Below are 15,952 nucleotides of genomic sequence, written 5' to 3'. Positions count from 1 at the left end.
CTGGTTAGGGAGCTCCAGGGGATACCTCCCCAAAATCCCCTCCCTGAGGGGCAAGCACGGATGGTGGGATGAGCAGAGCTCCCTAAACCCCAGCATCTCGTTCTCTTGGGAAGTGCATCCCGCACGCATCCGTGTGCATCCCCCACAGCAAGTCCTTGGCTGATTTCAACTCGGTTTAGCCCCGGAGCATCCCCAAGGGGTTCAGGACTCGGGAAGGAGACGCAGGGCTCACCCCACACCCCCAGCTCGTTCCTTTTTCTATTAAAAGCAAGAACCCCCCCGAAGCCACCCACCCAGCCCCGCAGGATCCCACCCTCCCCAGCACAGCATCCCTGGCGCAGCGCTTTGAGCTGCCCCTGGCCGCCAAACTCCTCATTAAACACAATTCCCCCTTAAAAGGGAAATTAAAAACCAACTCCGCGTGGGTGTCAAGACATCAGGGATGACGGGAAGGGATGGGCACCCGGGGGACGCCAGGCTCTGGCTGCTGGAAGTGGGGCAGGGGCTTCCCCAGCCTCCTGTGCCAGGGGGTTCTGTGCGACCCCCCCCCCCCCGAGCTTTGCCGTCCTCCCCCTCGTTTGCATCACAAAGCTGGGGGGAACCGAGCATCCCCAGCATCTCCACGCTTTTTGCTTCTCGGGCTGAGCTCGCAGCCTCCGTAGCTGCTCGGGAGGAGAGTTTCACGACCTGATTGCACAGCGCCTTTTAAAGGGAGAACTGATTAAGAACCTGCTCGTGAAATGAGGAAAAAAAAAAAATAAAACAATCTTGTCAACCCCCGTGCGGGCTGGGGATGAAAGCAAGGGAAGAACAGGGAGGAATTTAAATACTTTCCTCAAGCAGACAATTCAAAGGAGCGGGCAGAAAACCGTCTCCTCCAGGTCTGAGCAGAACGAGAACCGAGACAAAGAGCAAACCACCAAAACCCGGAGGAGCTGCAGCAGCTAGACAGGGCACTTTTGGGGTGGATTCGCACATTTTGGTGCCCCGTGGCAGCAGGCTGCCGTGCTGGGCACAGGGTATTGCTTTCAGGGTCGTTAGCAGCAGTAAGTTTAGCCGGACAGTCGCTAATCTGGAATTGACAGCTGGGTCCGGCCCGCCTGTTGCCAGCTCCCAGCAGGCTATTTAAACCTGATATTAATTTGTTTAATGTCAGCAGCAGTTTGGCGTTACCGCGAGCGAGCATTAAGCAGAGGGGAACGCGGAGGTGTAAAGACCACAGGGACGGGGCTGACACCCAATGACCCCGGGCAAATTTGGGGCATTTCCCCCTGCTCCCGCAGGGCCCAACTCCTCCAGCCCCCGGCATTTTGCCCGATTTCACCAATAAATGATTTTCCTGCCCTGGCTGGCGCTGAGTCCATCCCAGCGAGGCTGGCATTGCCACAGCCAAGCAGGCGTGAAATGAAGGGGCGGGAGAGAGAGCGCAGCGTGGGACAGTGTGGTGTTTTATGGCCGGGCCTTTGTGGCCAGCTGGAGAAGATGCTAATTGCAGGTACTGATTACAGACCACCGCTATTAACGCCTCCTGCCCTCCCCTGCCCAGCTGCAGCTGATCACTGGAATTCCCCCGCACCGCAGCCGCGGGTCCGGCCGGTGCATAGCTTGCTATATTTGTTCGGGGATGCTGCACGAGTCCTCCCACCAGGTCCCGGACCTGCTTCACCCAGCGACAGCACCCAATGGAGAAAATCCTGGGGCCGCTTCTTCCCAAAACATCCTCTTTGGGACGGGGCTGCCCGTGGGCCTGGAACAACAGGCTCTGCAAGGAGAGCAGGATGCTAAATAAAAAGTCAACGCTGATGGGCACCGCCGCGCCAGGTGCTGCACGCACCCCGCGGGTACCATTTTCTGACACGGGTTGTTAACGAAATTCAGGGCCCTAATGGCAGAGCATTAGGAGGAGGAGGAAGCGGTGACAGAAGCAGATGTTTCTTTGCAAAGCCACGGGGCTGCAGCAACCCTCTGCAGAGCTTCCAGGAACGGGGAGAGCCGAGGAGCTGGGGGGCAGAAGGGGCTGGCGCAGATAGGGGGGAAGCGAGGGGCTGCACGTCGCAGCCTGCCCCGGCACAGCCACCCCTCCCTCGCCAGCAGGGCTCATCCCAGGGGAGATGAATCCCAAAGGAGGATCCCCAAACAACCCCCAGCAGCTCCGCAGCGCCTGGCTTGCTCCAGCAAGTCTGCTCAAGCTGCGCCCGAAGCCCAGGCGAGCAGCGATGCAGAGGCAGAAGGAGGGGGCTCAGGAAGCAGGAAAAAAAAATTAACATTAAAAAGTGAAATTAAAGAGCTGCTCTTCCACATCTCTTCTCCCAGCATCTCCATCAGCTGGTGGCACAGCTGCTGCCAGCACCAGTACAGGATGGGACCACAGCCAGGTGGCACTGGGGAGATGCACCCCGGAGGTGGTGGGAAGCTGCGTGCGGCACAGACTGAAATGCCCAAAGCCACCTCCCATGGGAGCAGGGCTCGGATGCTGCTGTGACCACCCAGCCATGCAGCAGGCACCTGGCACGATGCAGCCACAGCCAGCACCACGCTGCTCACCGCTACCAGCACGCATCCCACCCATCCACCAGTCTGGCCCAGTTTGGGCACAGGTGTCCCTACGTCACCAGTTTCACTGGGCTCCTTGTCAGGATGGGCACCAAGAACCAGAAGGGAAAGATCACTCTGAAACCTACTGAGGTCAGCGTTAAAATCCTCCCCAGCCAAGACACAACCAGAATGGGCTCTCACCAATTTTAGCCTCCAAAAGCAGCCTGGCAAATACCGCCCAGATTTGGCAAAAAACACGTAAATAAATGAGAAAGGAGACAGAGGGATAAAAACCAGCAGGAAGCTTCCCCCCGGGACTGATGAGGCTTCCTTGAGCCTTTCTGGCTGGCTTTGTTCTCTGAGGACTTAGGGTATAATTTGGGGGTGAAAGACGCCAGATAGGATCAGGACTGATACACCTGGAGGACGTGTATCAGTTTTCTTCCTGCTCTGAAATTTGAGCCCCGCCATAAGCAGAACGGCTCAGGCGTGGAACAAGCGCCTGGGGTTGATGCCGGCGAGGGCAGGAAGGCAGGCGCTGACCTTCCGTGCTCCCAGCCCCGCTCAGGATTAAGATAACAGATTTTAAGGGCTGACTTCCCCCCCGGGGGGGGGGTTCTCACACAAAGGGGATGGGGTTTGCTGCTGGCCAAAGCTGCAGGGCTTTATTTATTTATTTTAAAAACAACTTCCCTTGATCCTTTAACGAACTAATTTCATTTTAATGAATTCTTCCTGGAGATTTCTGTGCTTACTTGGGTAAGAAGAGCAAGGTGGAGCAGGGAGCCAAGCGATGCCATTCATGTGCAAGGAGAAGGCGAGGGGCAGCGCAGGGCACGGGAGGCTTTACCACAATGCTGAAGGTTAACCCCGATTTTCCCTGTGGAGGCAAGGTCTGGTCTCATCATGTTATCTGGGCTCCCAACAAACACCTAAGCTTTTCTTTCCTCTTACTTTAATCTTGCCGTTTCGGGAGCAGAGAACAATATTGCCCTTTCATTAATTCCAGCTCCTGGGAGAAATCTCAGTGATGGAAACACTCAATTAAGGGCCTTTTTTTTTTGTAGCAGATCAAGGCATCAAAACATAGTTTGCCCCTCATTTTAGCGCTGATCCACCTCCAAAAAAAAAAAAAAGTAGCTTGAAGTTAAGTATTCTCAAAATTCCCATCCTGTAAGAGCCACGAGAGCTGCTGCCCAGGTGTCACCATGGAGAACAGCCACCCCGGGAAGCAGAAGTGCCACATCCCTGGTGACATTAAACAGGGGCTCAGTCCATTGTCACCCTCACAGGGGACAGGGCTGGATGCCCACACAGAGCCCCAGGGACAAGCAATGACTTGAAAACAGGAGATGCCTCGCTCAGAGCGGCAGGATTTGGTCCCCATCACCATTAATCTCCCCTTTCAAAGGGAGAGGCCTAATGACAAAGGCATCCAGAACAGGGCCGCAAATAGGTGGAGAAACCGATCACCCAAAACCATTTAATTACTAGGAGAAGAGATGGAAACTGCGCCTTTTGAGCGTTTCAGAGACTGTGTCATATTTTCCCTTTGATTTAGGAGGGCAGGAGGGAGCCCCCAGCCCCGCTGCAGGTTGTGACCACTGGGATGGCTCCTGCAGTGAGCCCGGTGTTGGGAACAAAGGAGAAAAACCTCAGGTTTTCCACAGCCACGAGCAGTCCTAAACAAGCACATCCATCCTAATCCCCGCTTTTTCGGGTCTCCAGCCACATCCCAGGGACATCCCAGGGCCTCGTGGTGCTGCTCCCGGTGACACAGTGATGAACGAAACAAAATTATTCCTCGTAAATCTACGGCTGTAGAAAAAGGTGAGCGAGTTTACAAGGAGCAGTAACAACCTGGGGGCAGAAGGGGGGAAAGGAAACCCAACTGCAGGTGCAAACAGCCAGCCCAATTAAGCAGCAGCCCTGCTCTAACACTAATTGCCTCCAAGGCACTGGGAAGAGGTCAGCGCAGGGCCCATAGGGCGAGCACCAAACAGTTCTTGTGTGCCGATGCTCAGAGTTGGGCACGGTCACTCCGACAGCCACCCCAGCCGTGCACAGGCACCACAATTATCACAGGGGCCATCAGCTTTAATTAAGACACGCTCGTGCTCCAAGGGACTGAGCTAACGGAGTCTCCATCACCACCGTGGCTGCATCGATCAGCGATGATCAAGCCGACGACAGCTCCAAAACGACAGATCCTTAACGATTGATCATAAACCTTAAGGAAGGCGCTGTAAAACGATCAGTTCTCGGCAAAACTGGAGCATCCTCTGAGCCTCCACCCCAGACTGCAGCACCAGTGCCCGACCTTGCAGCCCGTGCCAGCCGAAATGCGGTGACCGGGGCCAGGTCCCCACCGCGGGGACACAGAAGCCCCTCGGGGGCTCGGCTGTCACGATTTCTTCAATTTGCCAGAATCTGTGTTTTTTTTTCCTGCATAAACACGCAGCGATACCGGCCTGTAAGAGGAAGGAGAGATCACCCTGGGAAAGATGACATCCAGCGTGACGAGGGGAGATCATCTCTTCATAGAAAATTTTATATTGCTTACGACTTACTGTCTGGGAACATAAAACAGTTTAACCAGCCAGCCCTAAATCACCCTGACAGCTTTACACTACCCACAAATCTCCGCTCGCACTGATCCAGCTCCATCCTACCTATCTCTCCCCCCTCCCTATTTTTAGGTTTTATTATTATTATTTTTGATGTGCGCTTTCTCCACTCTTTTCTTCTGGAGCCTGGCACACGCATGTGCACACGCGTTGAGACGGGGCACAGAGAAGCTCAGGATGGGAAGTGCCAGGCTCCCAGCTCTGTTCCCTGGGACCCCAGACAAGGCACCCCCAGGACTTGATCGCCCCCCTGCTGCTGCCCTTTGGGACTTGTGCATCTCTTGGGACCCTCGTGCTGGCTTGTGCTTGTGCTTTGCTGTGCAGTTACCATTTTCCTCGCTTGAAATAAATCCCTGGCTTCCCTCTCCCAAATCTGCTGAGCTGATGCTGCGCGGGGAGCTGAAGTGCTCCGTGACCGCCTGCTCCCCGCCGCTCTTAACCCACTTCTAACTAAGACCACGCGTGACACATCCCTGAGCTAAGTGGCCATAAAATGCCATTGTCTCAATTCTATAGCGAACCAAATGGAAGAAAATTACAGCAAAATCCAAGATTAAGGACAACGGGCTCGCGAAATAGAGCGCTTAAAAATAACACGAGGCAATTTCCTCCTGACGTTTTGGAAAAAGAAAAAAATCACCAGTGCCAGTGGCATCCTCTATACCCAGCACTGCTAAACCTCTGCTGCCGGCTCATCCCACTGGTGCCCCGTGCAAATTAGGGGTGCTGCTGCCTCCCTCAGCATCCCAAAGACCTCGCTGTGCCCCCCGGTCACTCACCCACGTTGCGCAGGAGGCTGCCAGCCCTCCCACACGGACCCAGCAGCCCCCAACAAGGAGAGCTCGCCTAAATATTTACGTCAGGTAGGAATTCGGGCTGTGAGTCATGGAGAATGCATCTTAATGTAATCCTCGAGCCTTTATCTTAGTTTATCATCTTCGGGGTTGCGACTCATCCCCAAGTCACGCACGCACCCAGCCGCTCTGGTCTCTTTTTAAGGCAAAAGCCTCCCTCGGGGGCAGCTGGAGCAGCCGCCCCGGCCCCCCTCGTGCCCCCGCTGCTGGGGGGTCTCCGACCTCCTCCCCGCTCCCGAGCACCACGCGACAGCCTGCTTGCGGCTGCACTTGCATAAGCAGAGCCTGGTAGCTTCTCTGCATAATATATTTTTTTTTTTTGGCCAAGAGTTGAAATTTTAAGAAGCTTTTTCTTTAGAAAAAAAGAAATGTGTCATCTGGGGAAAAAAAAAAAATCCCTGCAGCCTCTGATCGGAAACGAGCACGCAGAGCGAGGGGCATGCCCCGACATGGCGAGTGCCGCGTCTAGAAAATCCTTCCAGCAAAAGTTAACAGCTAATCAATTTATTTTGTATTTGAAGTTCGACTCAATAAAACCAGAGATTAATTATGAGGCAGTTATTAATCCCCAATAAAATAAATGGCAGGGCTTTTTGGAGGGGGGGGGGGGAGGTAATGGGGCATTTCCTGAGGATTTAAGAGTATGGTTTTCCCCAGATAACTAGCACGAGGCTAGCCACGCCAAAAGGAGGGCTCAGACTTGTAGAGCCTCCTGCTGCAGCCCTGTTCCACCTTTCCTAGAGCAGACACGTCCCCAGAGCACTTCTAGGGCATTATTTGCCCCCCTACCCCAGCAGGGCAGGGTGCTGCCCCCACGTGAAATGGCTTTTTCTGATATCGAGACCATGGAACAGGGCAGAGCTCATCCTCCAAGCTCTGGCAGCGCCTCCATGCCCTCACCAGCTCTTTGTGCAGCCCTGGACCCAAGTCCAGGGTTTGGTGTCACCAAGAACCCCAAGGGACAGCCCCAGCAGGAGGGCAGAAATCGGAGAACAAGTAGACAAAAGGAAAACGCACAGCTACACAACCCCACATCTTCAAGTGACCTTCGATCCCAGCAAGCATCTCCAAGATGCAAAAACAGCGAGAGATTTTTCCCCCACTGAGGTCCCAGGTTATTCCAATCTGATCTGAAAAGCTATTTTTAGTCATCTTTGCACGCAGCTGAAGGGAGCAGCCGAGGCCAGCTGAACAGGGCTCCGTATGTTTGCCCTTCACTGCATTTACAGAAGCTTAAAACATGAACCCTGCTACTGTTTTGCCACGAAACCATCGATCGGGCACGCCGGCAGACATAGCAGCTGTCAGAGCTGAATATTAAAGACACTTTAAGGCACAGGGTGGGCACCCAGGGCTGCTGCTGCGATGTTCGGGTGATGCTGACGCCCTGCGTGAATCCACGCTCAGCTCCCAGCGCCCTGCACTGCTCCTTCTGGGGACGGGGAACGGGTCCCGCTTCCCACGTGCAAGTTGCAAGCGTTTCCAGGAGTGAATATGGCTGTTAACACGGCTAACAGTGGTTGTTATTTAGGGAGCAGGAAGGAGAAGCCTGATTAAAGCCCGGGGTTGGAGGGCAGGAGCACAGAAAGCAGCCTCCAGCCACGCCGCTGCGAGCGGAGCCCGGCCTGGGTGCCACCCAGCACCACCGCTGAAAATCCCCCGAAGCACCCAGAGGAAAAAAAAAAGTTTGGATGGAGATTAAATAAACATCAATACAAAGAGGCTTGGGGTAAAAGCGGGAGAGCCCTCCCGCCACCAGCACTGCAGCGAGCCCAAGCTGGAGGAGGAACAGCGACGGGGAGCGCTCGCCTTTCCCCGCCGCTCCGTCGGGCTCCCGCCTGTTCCTTTCGCCCTGCTCTCTGTAGCTAATCCCGTCAGCTGACGTTATAATCACAGGCCCACTCGGCCGTGCCAGGCGAGCGAGCGCCGCGAGCGTGTCTCAGGGGCCAGCTGTACCCTTTGTTTTCCCTGCCAAATTTCTCCGAAAAGTCCCCAAAGCGGGGAAGCAGCAAAACGACCGCAGGAATTCAGGAGGAAGACGGAGAGGCTGCTCGTACCCTCTGCAGCATCCCTGGTGCAGCTGCCAGCCGCGGGTGGATTCTCCCAGCAAAAAATTAAAACAAACAGGCCAGGGAAGCTGGGTGCCTCCCTGCAAAGCCTGTTCCAGGATGCTGCCCTCGTTGCACAATGTCCTTGCACGTGGTGCTGCTGGGGAACAGAGAAACGGTGCAGGCAGAGAGGTAAAAAAAACTTCTTGCTGCCATCAGTCCTTATCCCTTTATACCCAAACCCATCTCTAAAGGGTTCCTGAGAAACGCCATGCCCTCACTCACATGGGTTCATCACTTTGGGAGCTGGATCTTCATCCCACATCACCCGTCACCACCAGCACCGTGCCCAAGGTCTGGACAGCTCATCTTATAGCTCTTAAAAATGCAGCCTGAGCAGCAAATGAAGCAAAGCTTCCCCAATTAGGCTCTAATCCTGCACGTTTGTGCATTGTTTAAATCAATACGTTAGATTGTATTGCAGGCAAAGCAGCACAGAGCGAAGCCCTGTTTAATAAAGGCAATTAGGGGATTCTACGCATAACAAAAATAAAAAAAGACACACTAGGTTGGCACCCATTTTCTTGGTAATTAACAGCTGAAGAGATCCGATAGCAGGGAGAAGGCGGGGAGGAAATGCTCCCTGCAGCTGACCTTTTGAGATTTTGGGTGCCAGAGCAGGATGGCACCAACAGCAGCCTGCCCGCTCAAGGTCAGACCCCCGAGCTCCCCCCTCGCCCTGCTTGCCATGCCATGCCAGGGGACTGCTTTTCCAGATGGAGTTCAGAATGGTTTTCCGGACCCATCTACCGACAGGATTATTCCAGTCCTGCAAAAAGCAGGGCTGTAAACCCGTCCTATTCACTCAGTACAAAAGCTGCAGGGACCCTTCATTTGCTGGCACAGCCCAGCTTGCTTCACACCAGCAAAGACTTAAGTGACATGCAGACACGCCACCCTTCGCTCAAAGGCACAGCACCCCCCCGACCCTTCCTTTTTTTTTTTTCCTGCAGTGTGACGTTGTGCCAGTATGGCTCTGGGCTGGATAAGCCTGCCCTCATGCACCCTGACCCGCAGCCCTGGGTCTCCACAGAGCCTTTTGCAGGAGCAGGCTTCTCGCCAGCACAAGGGCGGGATGCTGAGCCCACCTGCACCTTCCAAAATCCAGGAATTAACCTAGCACTAGGTTGTACAACACTGAATCTGCCCCCCCAAGATGACCCCAACCCCTCCACGGTCTCCATGTCCCCCCCCCAGTCCTGACAGCCTTCCCCTCTGCTGCAGGGCCAGGGCGATGCTGCAGCTGTCACAGTGATTTCCCTGCGCATCTCCAACCTTCCTGCTCTGCAAACGCGCACGGACAGATGTGGCAGCAGCTAATTGGGGAAACCTGAATCCTTTCGCTTTGTAAGGACGTTCTCTCAGTGCTGTGCTGCTGAAGCTGGGGGAAAAAGGCACCCAAGGGAGATCCAAAGGAAGCTCTGGGGGGAAGGCACCACGCAGCCCCCGCTTTGGGCACATGGAGCAGGGAAGAGCTCGTGACACGGATTGGCACCAGGGCACAGCCACCTCCCAGTGTTTTGGCCTGACCCTGCCCACCCAGCCTCGGTGCTAGGATCAGGAGAGCAACCCAAAACTGCCACACAGGCACGTTGGAGGCTGATTGCAGCCATTTGGGTGGAGGAATGCACGTTTTGCTTGTACGACACCCAGAGTGACAGGCTCTGGCTCCTCTTTGGGGGAGCACGAGAACAGTACGAGCGAACCAAGCTAACTTGTACACCCTTGAAAATCCCAAGCAGTAATTAAATCACTCTTGACCCAGTTGGATTTGAACTGGCATCTGCAGCACGAAAACACCCTTCATCTGTGGACACCCGGTATCTAATTGCTGCCTGCGCAGCCATTCAACGCGAGACAACAGAACACAATTTGCTTTGCAAGAAAACGCCTAATGAACAATAATTTGTTTTTAAGTTGGGGGTCTTCCTAGCATAGAGCTAATAAATTGTAATGATACTGATTATTGCATCTGTTTGCCAGCTAAGCTCCTCCCCAGCTTCGCTCCCTGAGCTGTGAGCGATCACAGCCTTTGCAGAAATCACTGATCACAGAAGCCGGAGGGGGAGCAGGGAAGATCTCAGTGTCTGTAAGAGCTGCCTTTGATGTAGCTGTAGATGTCAGTGTGAGACGGAGATTCCAGCTCAGAGGAATATTCTGCCTTTGTCTAACTCAATTATATCATTTAATCCGAAGGCTTTAATGACCACCCCTTGTCCTCCCGGAGCTGCTCGGGCTCTGACACCGGCAGCCTGCCCTCTCCTTGGGCAGCAGCTCAGTGCCAGGACAGGCAATGTCTGCTGTCACCCAGGGGCCCTGCTGGAGGGCAACGGACCTGGGCAGGACCCCCCCCAGCACAGGGGTACAGACCCAGGCAGGACCCCCCCAGCACAGGGGTTAACCCAAAAAAACCACCAGCTGCAAACGCGCTCCGAGCCCTTGATACAGCCTGGTGAAGTGCATGCAGAGGGGGGGGGTTTCCAGCACTGGTGCAAGGCAGAAAAAGAGCTGGATTTTGGGGATGGGTCCCTCTCCCAGTGGGGATGACATGGGATGGGGGTGGCACCAAGCACCCACGGTGCCAGTGAGTGACAGAGGGGACGCGGGCATCGTGCAGCCGGGTCCCAGCCCCAATTTGTCATTCACAGCCACGTGCCCTCGTGGGCTCACGCTTCAGGAGGCTGGGAAAGGTTGCCGGTGACAAAGCTGGAAGTGACATTTTTAAACAACAGCGCGGGGGAGAAGGTCAGCTCCGGGTGAGCAGGCTGCACCACGGCAAAGCCCGCTGGGGACAGGGCGGCATGAGGAGCAGATGCTGTCTGCACCTCCCCTGCACGAGCAAAAAGCAGACTTCACCTCGAATGCCAAAGGGAAGCACACGTGAGGCTGACAGCACGGCAAAGCCCCAGAGGGCTGTGACTGCTGCTGGAGCCAAGGCCAAGGCTATGCAGGAGGTCAGGGACGATGCAAACCCACAAAGAGCACACGCCGAGATTCTTTGGCTCGGTGGGAACCGCATCAATGGGCAGCCTCCCATCGAGGCCACAATCAGGTCCGGGGGGGAGAATCTGGAAGCTGCAGGCTGGAATTTATGAGCCCTGTTCCCATTAAAATAGCAGGCCATATTTCCATCTGTCAGTAAACGATGATAAACAGAGCAGCTCCTTTGCATATCCCGGGCCTCGCTCAAACAAAACTACCACTGGGGAGAACAGGGTTTGGCATACAGATGACAGCTGCCATGCTAGGAATTTATGGCTCTGGCCTGCGTGGTCTTTAGCAAGAGCAGGAGCAAGTATTTCTACAGGCTGTTCCCTTGGGGTCTGCCAAGAACAGAGCCCCACAGCCGGGACCCCTCGCACCCCCCGTGGTTTGCTGGGGTTGAGCATCCTCCTGCCCCAGCTGCCAGCAACAAGTCTTACCCTGGAACCCGCAGTTTGCAGGTTTGTTTGCAAAAACATTGCATGTTTATTTGCCAACACCTTGAGTGTTATTAAACAACCGCTTCCTGGCAGGAAAATAGGGCTGGACTCGCAAGTGTTTACTGCTTTTTGGAGCAGCAGCTCCTTGATGGATATTGAGAGATAACCCCACGCGAGCAGCAGAACCACAACAGAGGCAGAGTGCAAGGCTGAGCCATGGGACGCGATTTTACAGGAGCCCGGCACATCCCTGCCCTTTCTTTTCCCCATTCCCTCAACCTCTTGCCACACTTGCACACCCTCACCCCATGTAAATGCACCAATTAGCTACTGAAGAGACCCCAGCTCATTAATCCGCCCTGTAATTAGCACATAAGGAAAGGAGGACAGTCACCTGAGTGGGCTGTGCCGTGGGGCATCCGCTGTGCTGCCTGTCCCCAAACATCGATGGGAGCCCCGGGATGCACCAGCCCTGCCCCAGGCTTTTGGCACCGCTGGACCAGCCCCAGCTTTGTCTGGCCTCAAGGACAGCTCCCTTTGGTTTGTTGTTTAATACATGCAAACCCTCAAATTCCAACAATCCTTACTGCAGGGTGACATTCATTGGCACGTTTTGCTGCTTTTATGCAGGAAAAAAAACCTGCAGCGGTCAGCTGTAGCGAGACCAGGTCAGGTAAACGCCAACAGATGGCACAGAGGGCGAACGAGTCCTTATCCTTGCACGAGCTCCCATCCTGCACTCAGAATGCGCTGAGCCCGGCGGCACAGCACCTGCCCATGTCCCTGTGCCACAACCATGCAGCCCCTCGGCTGCCCCAGCAGCGTCACCAGTTCCTTTTTGTGTCCCTTTTTCGCCCTAGGGAAATAAATTCAAGCAGCTTTAAAATGGTCATCACCAGAATTTTGGGGGAAAAAAGCAGGCAGGAAAACAGAGGCTTAGGTAGTTGGGTTCAGTGTGGTAGGGATCATTTTATTTTTCTTTAAGAGAAGATTTGTCCAGCCACCAGAAGAGAGGCTCCTTCCCCTGGGTTGCAGGCTGACAGCTCACAATATGCAACTCTGCACCTCCTCGAGTTGCAGACACCAAGCAGGTGCTGAGCCTGTCCGCAGGGAAGATGTTGGACTCTTCTCCCGTCAGCCATTAATTTATAATAATTAGGTAACAAACAGAAGCTCCCCCACCCAAAGAGAGAAACGGGGGGGACTCGTGCCAGCGAGCTCCCCTGTGCACACACGGGAGCCATCCCCACGCAGCCTTCCCTGGGGCTGCAAAGAGCCAGCGATCCCCTGCCCCAAACCAGAACAGAACCATTTGCTGTGGACATCATGTCACAGAGCTTTTGAGAAATCCACCCTTAACCCTCAGCACCAAAACCTAAGAAGCTTTTTGAGCGAATGGCAGCCAAACCTGGCACAGTTACAGGAGGAGTGCACGGCAAGGGGGCTGCAGGGACAAGGTGGCACCTGGAAGCCAGGTGCCCCAGAGGCCATCACATCACCCACCCCACTGTGAAGCCATCAGAAATCCAGAAGCCACCAACAGCACCAGCCTCACAGACAAAAATTATCTTAGAAAACCCAAGAAGATGCTCCTGATGACACAGGGCACCAGCAAGCAGCACGTGGACAGGACCCACGCCTGTCTGTCCGTCCGTCCATCCATCCAGCACAGCCAACGTGGGTTCTCAGACCCGACTGCCACAAAACCACTCAAAGACTGGTGGTGACAGCAGAGCCAGGAAGCCCCTGGAGCTCAGGGACACCAGCAAGTGACAGCCACCGAGGCCACAATGCCACGTTCCAGAACATCCCACGGATCTGGCACTCCAAACCCAGGGGAGCAGCTGTCCCAGAGCAAGGGCAGCCTTGGGGCAACGTCGTCCCGAGCTCCTACCTTGGGCCGCCGGCATCTTCCCCTTGTTGAGCTGCTTGAGGCGCTTCTGGTGGGACTTGCCGTTGTAGTGGATCTGCGCCTGCGCAGCCGAGTTGAGCTGGATGTTGCAGACCTCGCAGAGCGTGAACGACTGCTGCTTCTTCTCCCGCTTCAGGCGCTGCTCGGGCTGGCCGCTGGCCGGCTCCACCAGCCGCAAACCGTTCTCAGGGCTGTGGGACGGGCTCAGGGGTCGCTTCATGCCTGCGGGAGGAAGGACAGAGCCGCCATCAGGACAGACGGGCCAGAAAAGGAGCCAGGTGAGGTGGGGAAACCCAGCTCCAGTCCCACTCCTGCGTGGTGCCCAGGCTGCTTGGATACCTGAGCTGGAAGAAGTGTTTGCACCTCTACAAGGAATTGCATTAGGTAAGATGACAAGGAGCAGCGTTCCTAGGAGGACAGCTTTGGGGCAGGGACTTCTGAATTTCTAGCACCAGCAGAAGCTCCTCACACCAGCTAAGACTTTTCTTGTTTGCTCCCAAACAGCGCTGTAACTTATCTATAGGCAGAGCTGGGATGAAACCAACCCATTGCAGGCAAGAAATTCAGCTGGGAGGGAGCCGTGTGCTGGTGTCCCACAGCCCGTTTCAGCCACAGGCGCTGTCCTCAAGCATTTTCTCACCCACATGAAGCAGGTGCCTGTCCCGGGCACACAGGGTGGATTAGCATCAGCAGCTCAAGCCCCAGCTGCACGCAGGGACAGCGCAGGGAAGAGCTGCCCACGGCCCCAGGGGTCAGCTGGGGACAGTCCCCACGGCCCCCTGTTGCTTCAGGGGAGTGACCCTGGAGCAGGAACCACTGGGACACCCAGCACGGAGCCTGGAGGAGGCGCGAAGGTCACCCGAGCCCTGCGATCCTGTTACCACCTCGGAGCGGGCAGCTGCCCCTTACAAGCACAGGCGGGCACGCTGCGCCAGCACCGAGCCACCCCAAGGGGCCACAAGCGGGGACAGGGGTGCCCAGGGTCCATGAGACAGACCCCGAGGTCTCATTGTGCAGCAACGCGGCTGGCACCCATGGGATGCGCTCAGCAGGTGACCTGGGCACCCCTCAGGGATTAGAGGTGAGGAGCAGAGGCAATGGGCAGCCTGAAATGCCACTGCCACCACCACGGCTTGGTGTGGCACCAGCCTGGAAAGCTTCCTCCCAGCAACTGCTCCCAGTGGCTTAAAGCTTCCTAATTTTTGATTTTTTTTTTTTCTTCCCCAAGATATCCCTCTGGGATTTCAGTGCTCCGAGGAGCATCCCTGCCTTACTGCCAAGCAGCTCTTCAGGGCTCAGCAGAGAGCCCAGGTGCCCAAAAGTCCCCTCTCATGCAGAGAGCACAATTTTGGCACAGGCACCTGGCACAGCCACCCACCCCTGGAGGAAGCTGCATGCACCAAGCGGATTTCGCTGCATTAAGACCAGACAAGAGCAATTCAAGCGACCAAACCCCGAGGCTGGGTGAAAAACCCCCGGGGCGCAGACCCGGAGCTGAGCCGGGCGGTCTGGGCAATGCAGCTCCTGCCAGCAGCCCCACGATGGCGCAGCCGCTCTGCCTTTTTTTTTCCACCTTTGATACGGTCAAAAATGATAAAAAAGCGAGCAAAGGGAGAGAGGCAGCACGCAGAGGGGCTGGGAGCTGCAGTGATGGAGGGAGAGCAGCTCGCCGTCCCTCCCATGGGTGCGTGGCTGTGCGCCCCATCCTGCCACCCATCCTCCGTGGGCACAGACTGGAACTGAGCCCCAAACCCCACAGCCCCGCTGCAGGAGCTCAGGTCACCTCAGGCGAGCTTCTCGGACAAGGGTTTGGGTGCAGAGCTGGACCAGGACCCCGGCAGCGTGCTCCAGCTGTGCTCGGGGCAGCAGCACAGCCCAGCCACCACCCAAAGTCCCGATCCACCTAAGTCATGCCATGGTTAGCCAAAAGTGTCACCAATACATCCTTAAACTCCTGCTTCGCCAGCTAAAAATATGCTAAGCAGAGCGTAAAAGGAGCTTTACATTAAAAGTAAGTAAATCTAGTTCTTGGCAGAAGAGTCTAGGTGCCTGAGGTCCCCCTGTGCAGCTGCCTGGGACCTGTGAACTCTGGATTTTCTCTCAAGCCTTTAGGATTCTTCCTGAAGCTCCAGCTTCACCTTGCAATGAAAGTGAAAGAAAACGTACACCCCCTGGTTTGGAGATGAGTGAAAAAACATTATCCAGCCCTGAAAGGCTCAAGAAGACACGGATAATATTTAAAACCACCTAATGTTTAATAAAAAACACTTGATGCTTTTAAATTAAGCCTCCAGGACTCGGGCCGAGCTGAGCTTCCTTGCAGCAGAGCCTCCTTGCAGCAGAGCCGCCCCATCCAACAAAAACACCTCATTTACGGACACTCCTCAAAACCCACAGCAGTCGATAGCACCTGGAGGGGCAGGGGACCCCATGGGGACCCTGGGGAGGGCCCATACCAGAAAACACCACCAGCAGAGCAGCCCGAGAGCAGGTC

General features: G+C 55.4%; 1 protein-coding gene and 1 long non-coding RNA gene across 6 annotated transcripts in view; one reads left to right on the top strand and one right to left on the bottom strand.

Annotated features, from left to right (window-relative positions):
• Positions 1-15,952, bottom strand: part of ZNF385C (zinc finger protein 385C) — a 76,333-nt gene that overhangs the window by 37,358 nt on the left and 23,023 nt on the right. For all 4 annotated transcript variants that reach the window (XM_066981709.1, XM_066981710.1, XM_048053173.2 and 1 more), the window contains exon 2: positions 13,441-13,680. In XM_066981709.1, coding sequence (XP_066837810.1) covers positions 13,441-13,680 — 240 coding nt within the window. The remainder of the gene's footprint in view (positions 1-13,440; positions 13,681-15,952) is intronic.
• On the top strand, positions 11,837-15,718 carry LOC136786812 (uncharacterized). 2 transcript variants are annotated; one of them, XR_010826278.1, is made up of 3 exons: positions 11,837-13,489; positions 13,595-13,842; positions 13,963-15,091. It is a non-coding gene; the product is annotated as an uncharacterized lncRNA (long non-coding RNA). The 2 variants fall into 2 exon arrangements; XR_010826277.1 differs by lacking the exon at positions 13,963-15,091 and adding an exon at positions 15,564-15,718 and having other exon boundaries at positions 11,839-13,489.

The sequence above is a fragment of the Anser cygnoides genome, chromosome 22, assembly GCF_040182565.1.
Source record: "Anser cygnoides isolate HZ-2024a breed goose chromosome 22, Taihu_goose_T2T_genome, whole genome shotgun sequence".
Classification (NCBI taxonomy): Eukaryota; Metazoa; Chordata; class Aves; order Anseriformes; family Anatidae; genus Anser; species Anser cygnoides.
Note: the sequence above shows the minus strand (reverse complement) of the source record. Positions and strands in the feature narration are given on the sequence as shown.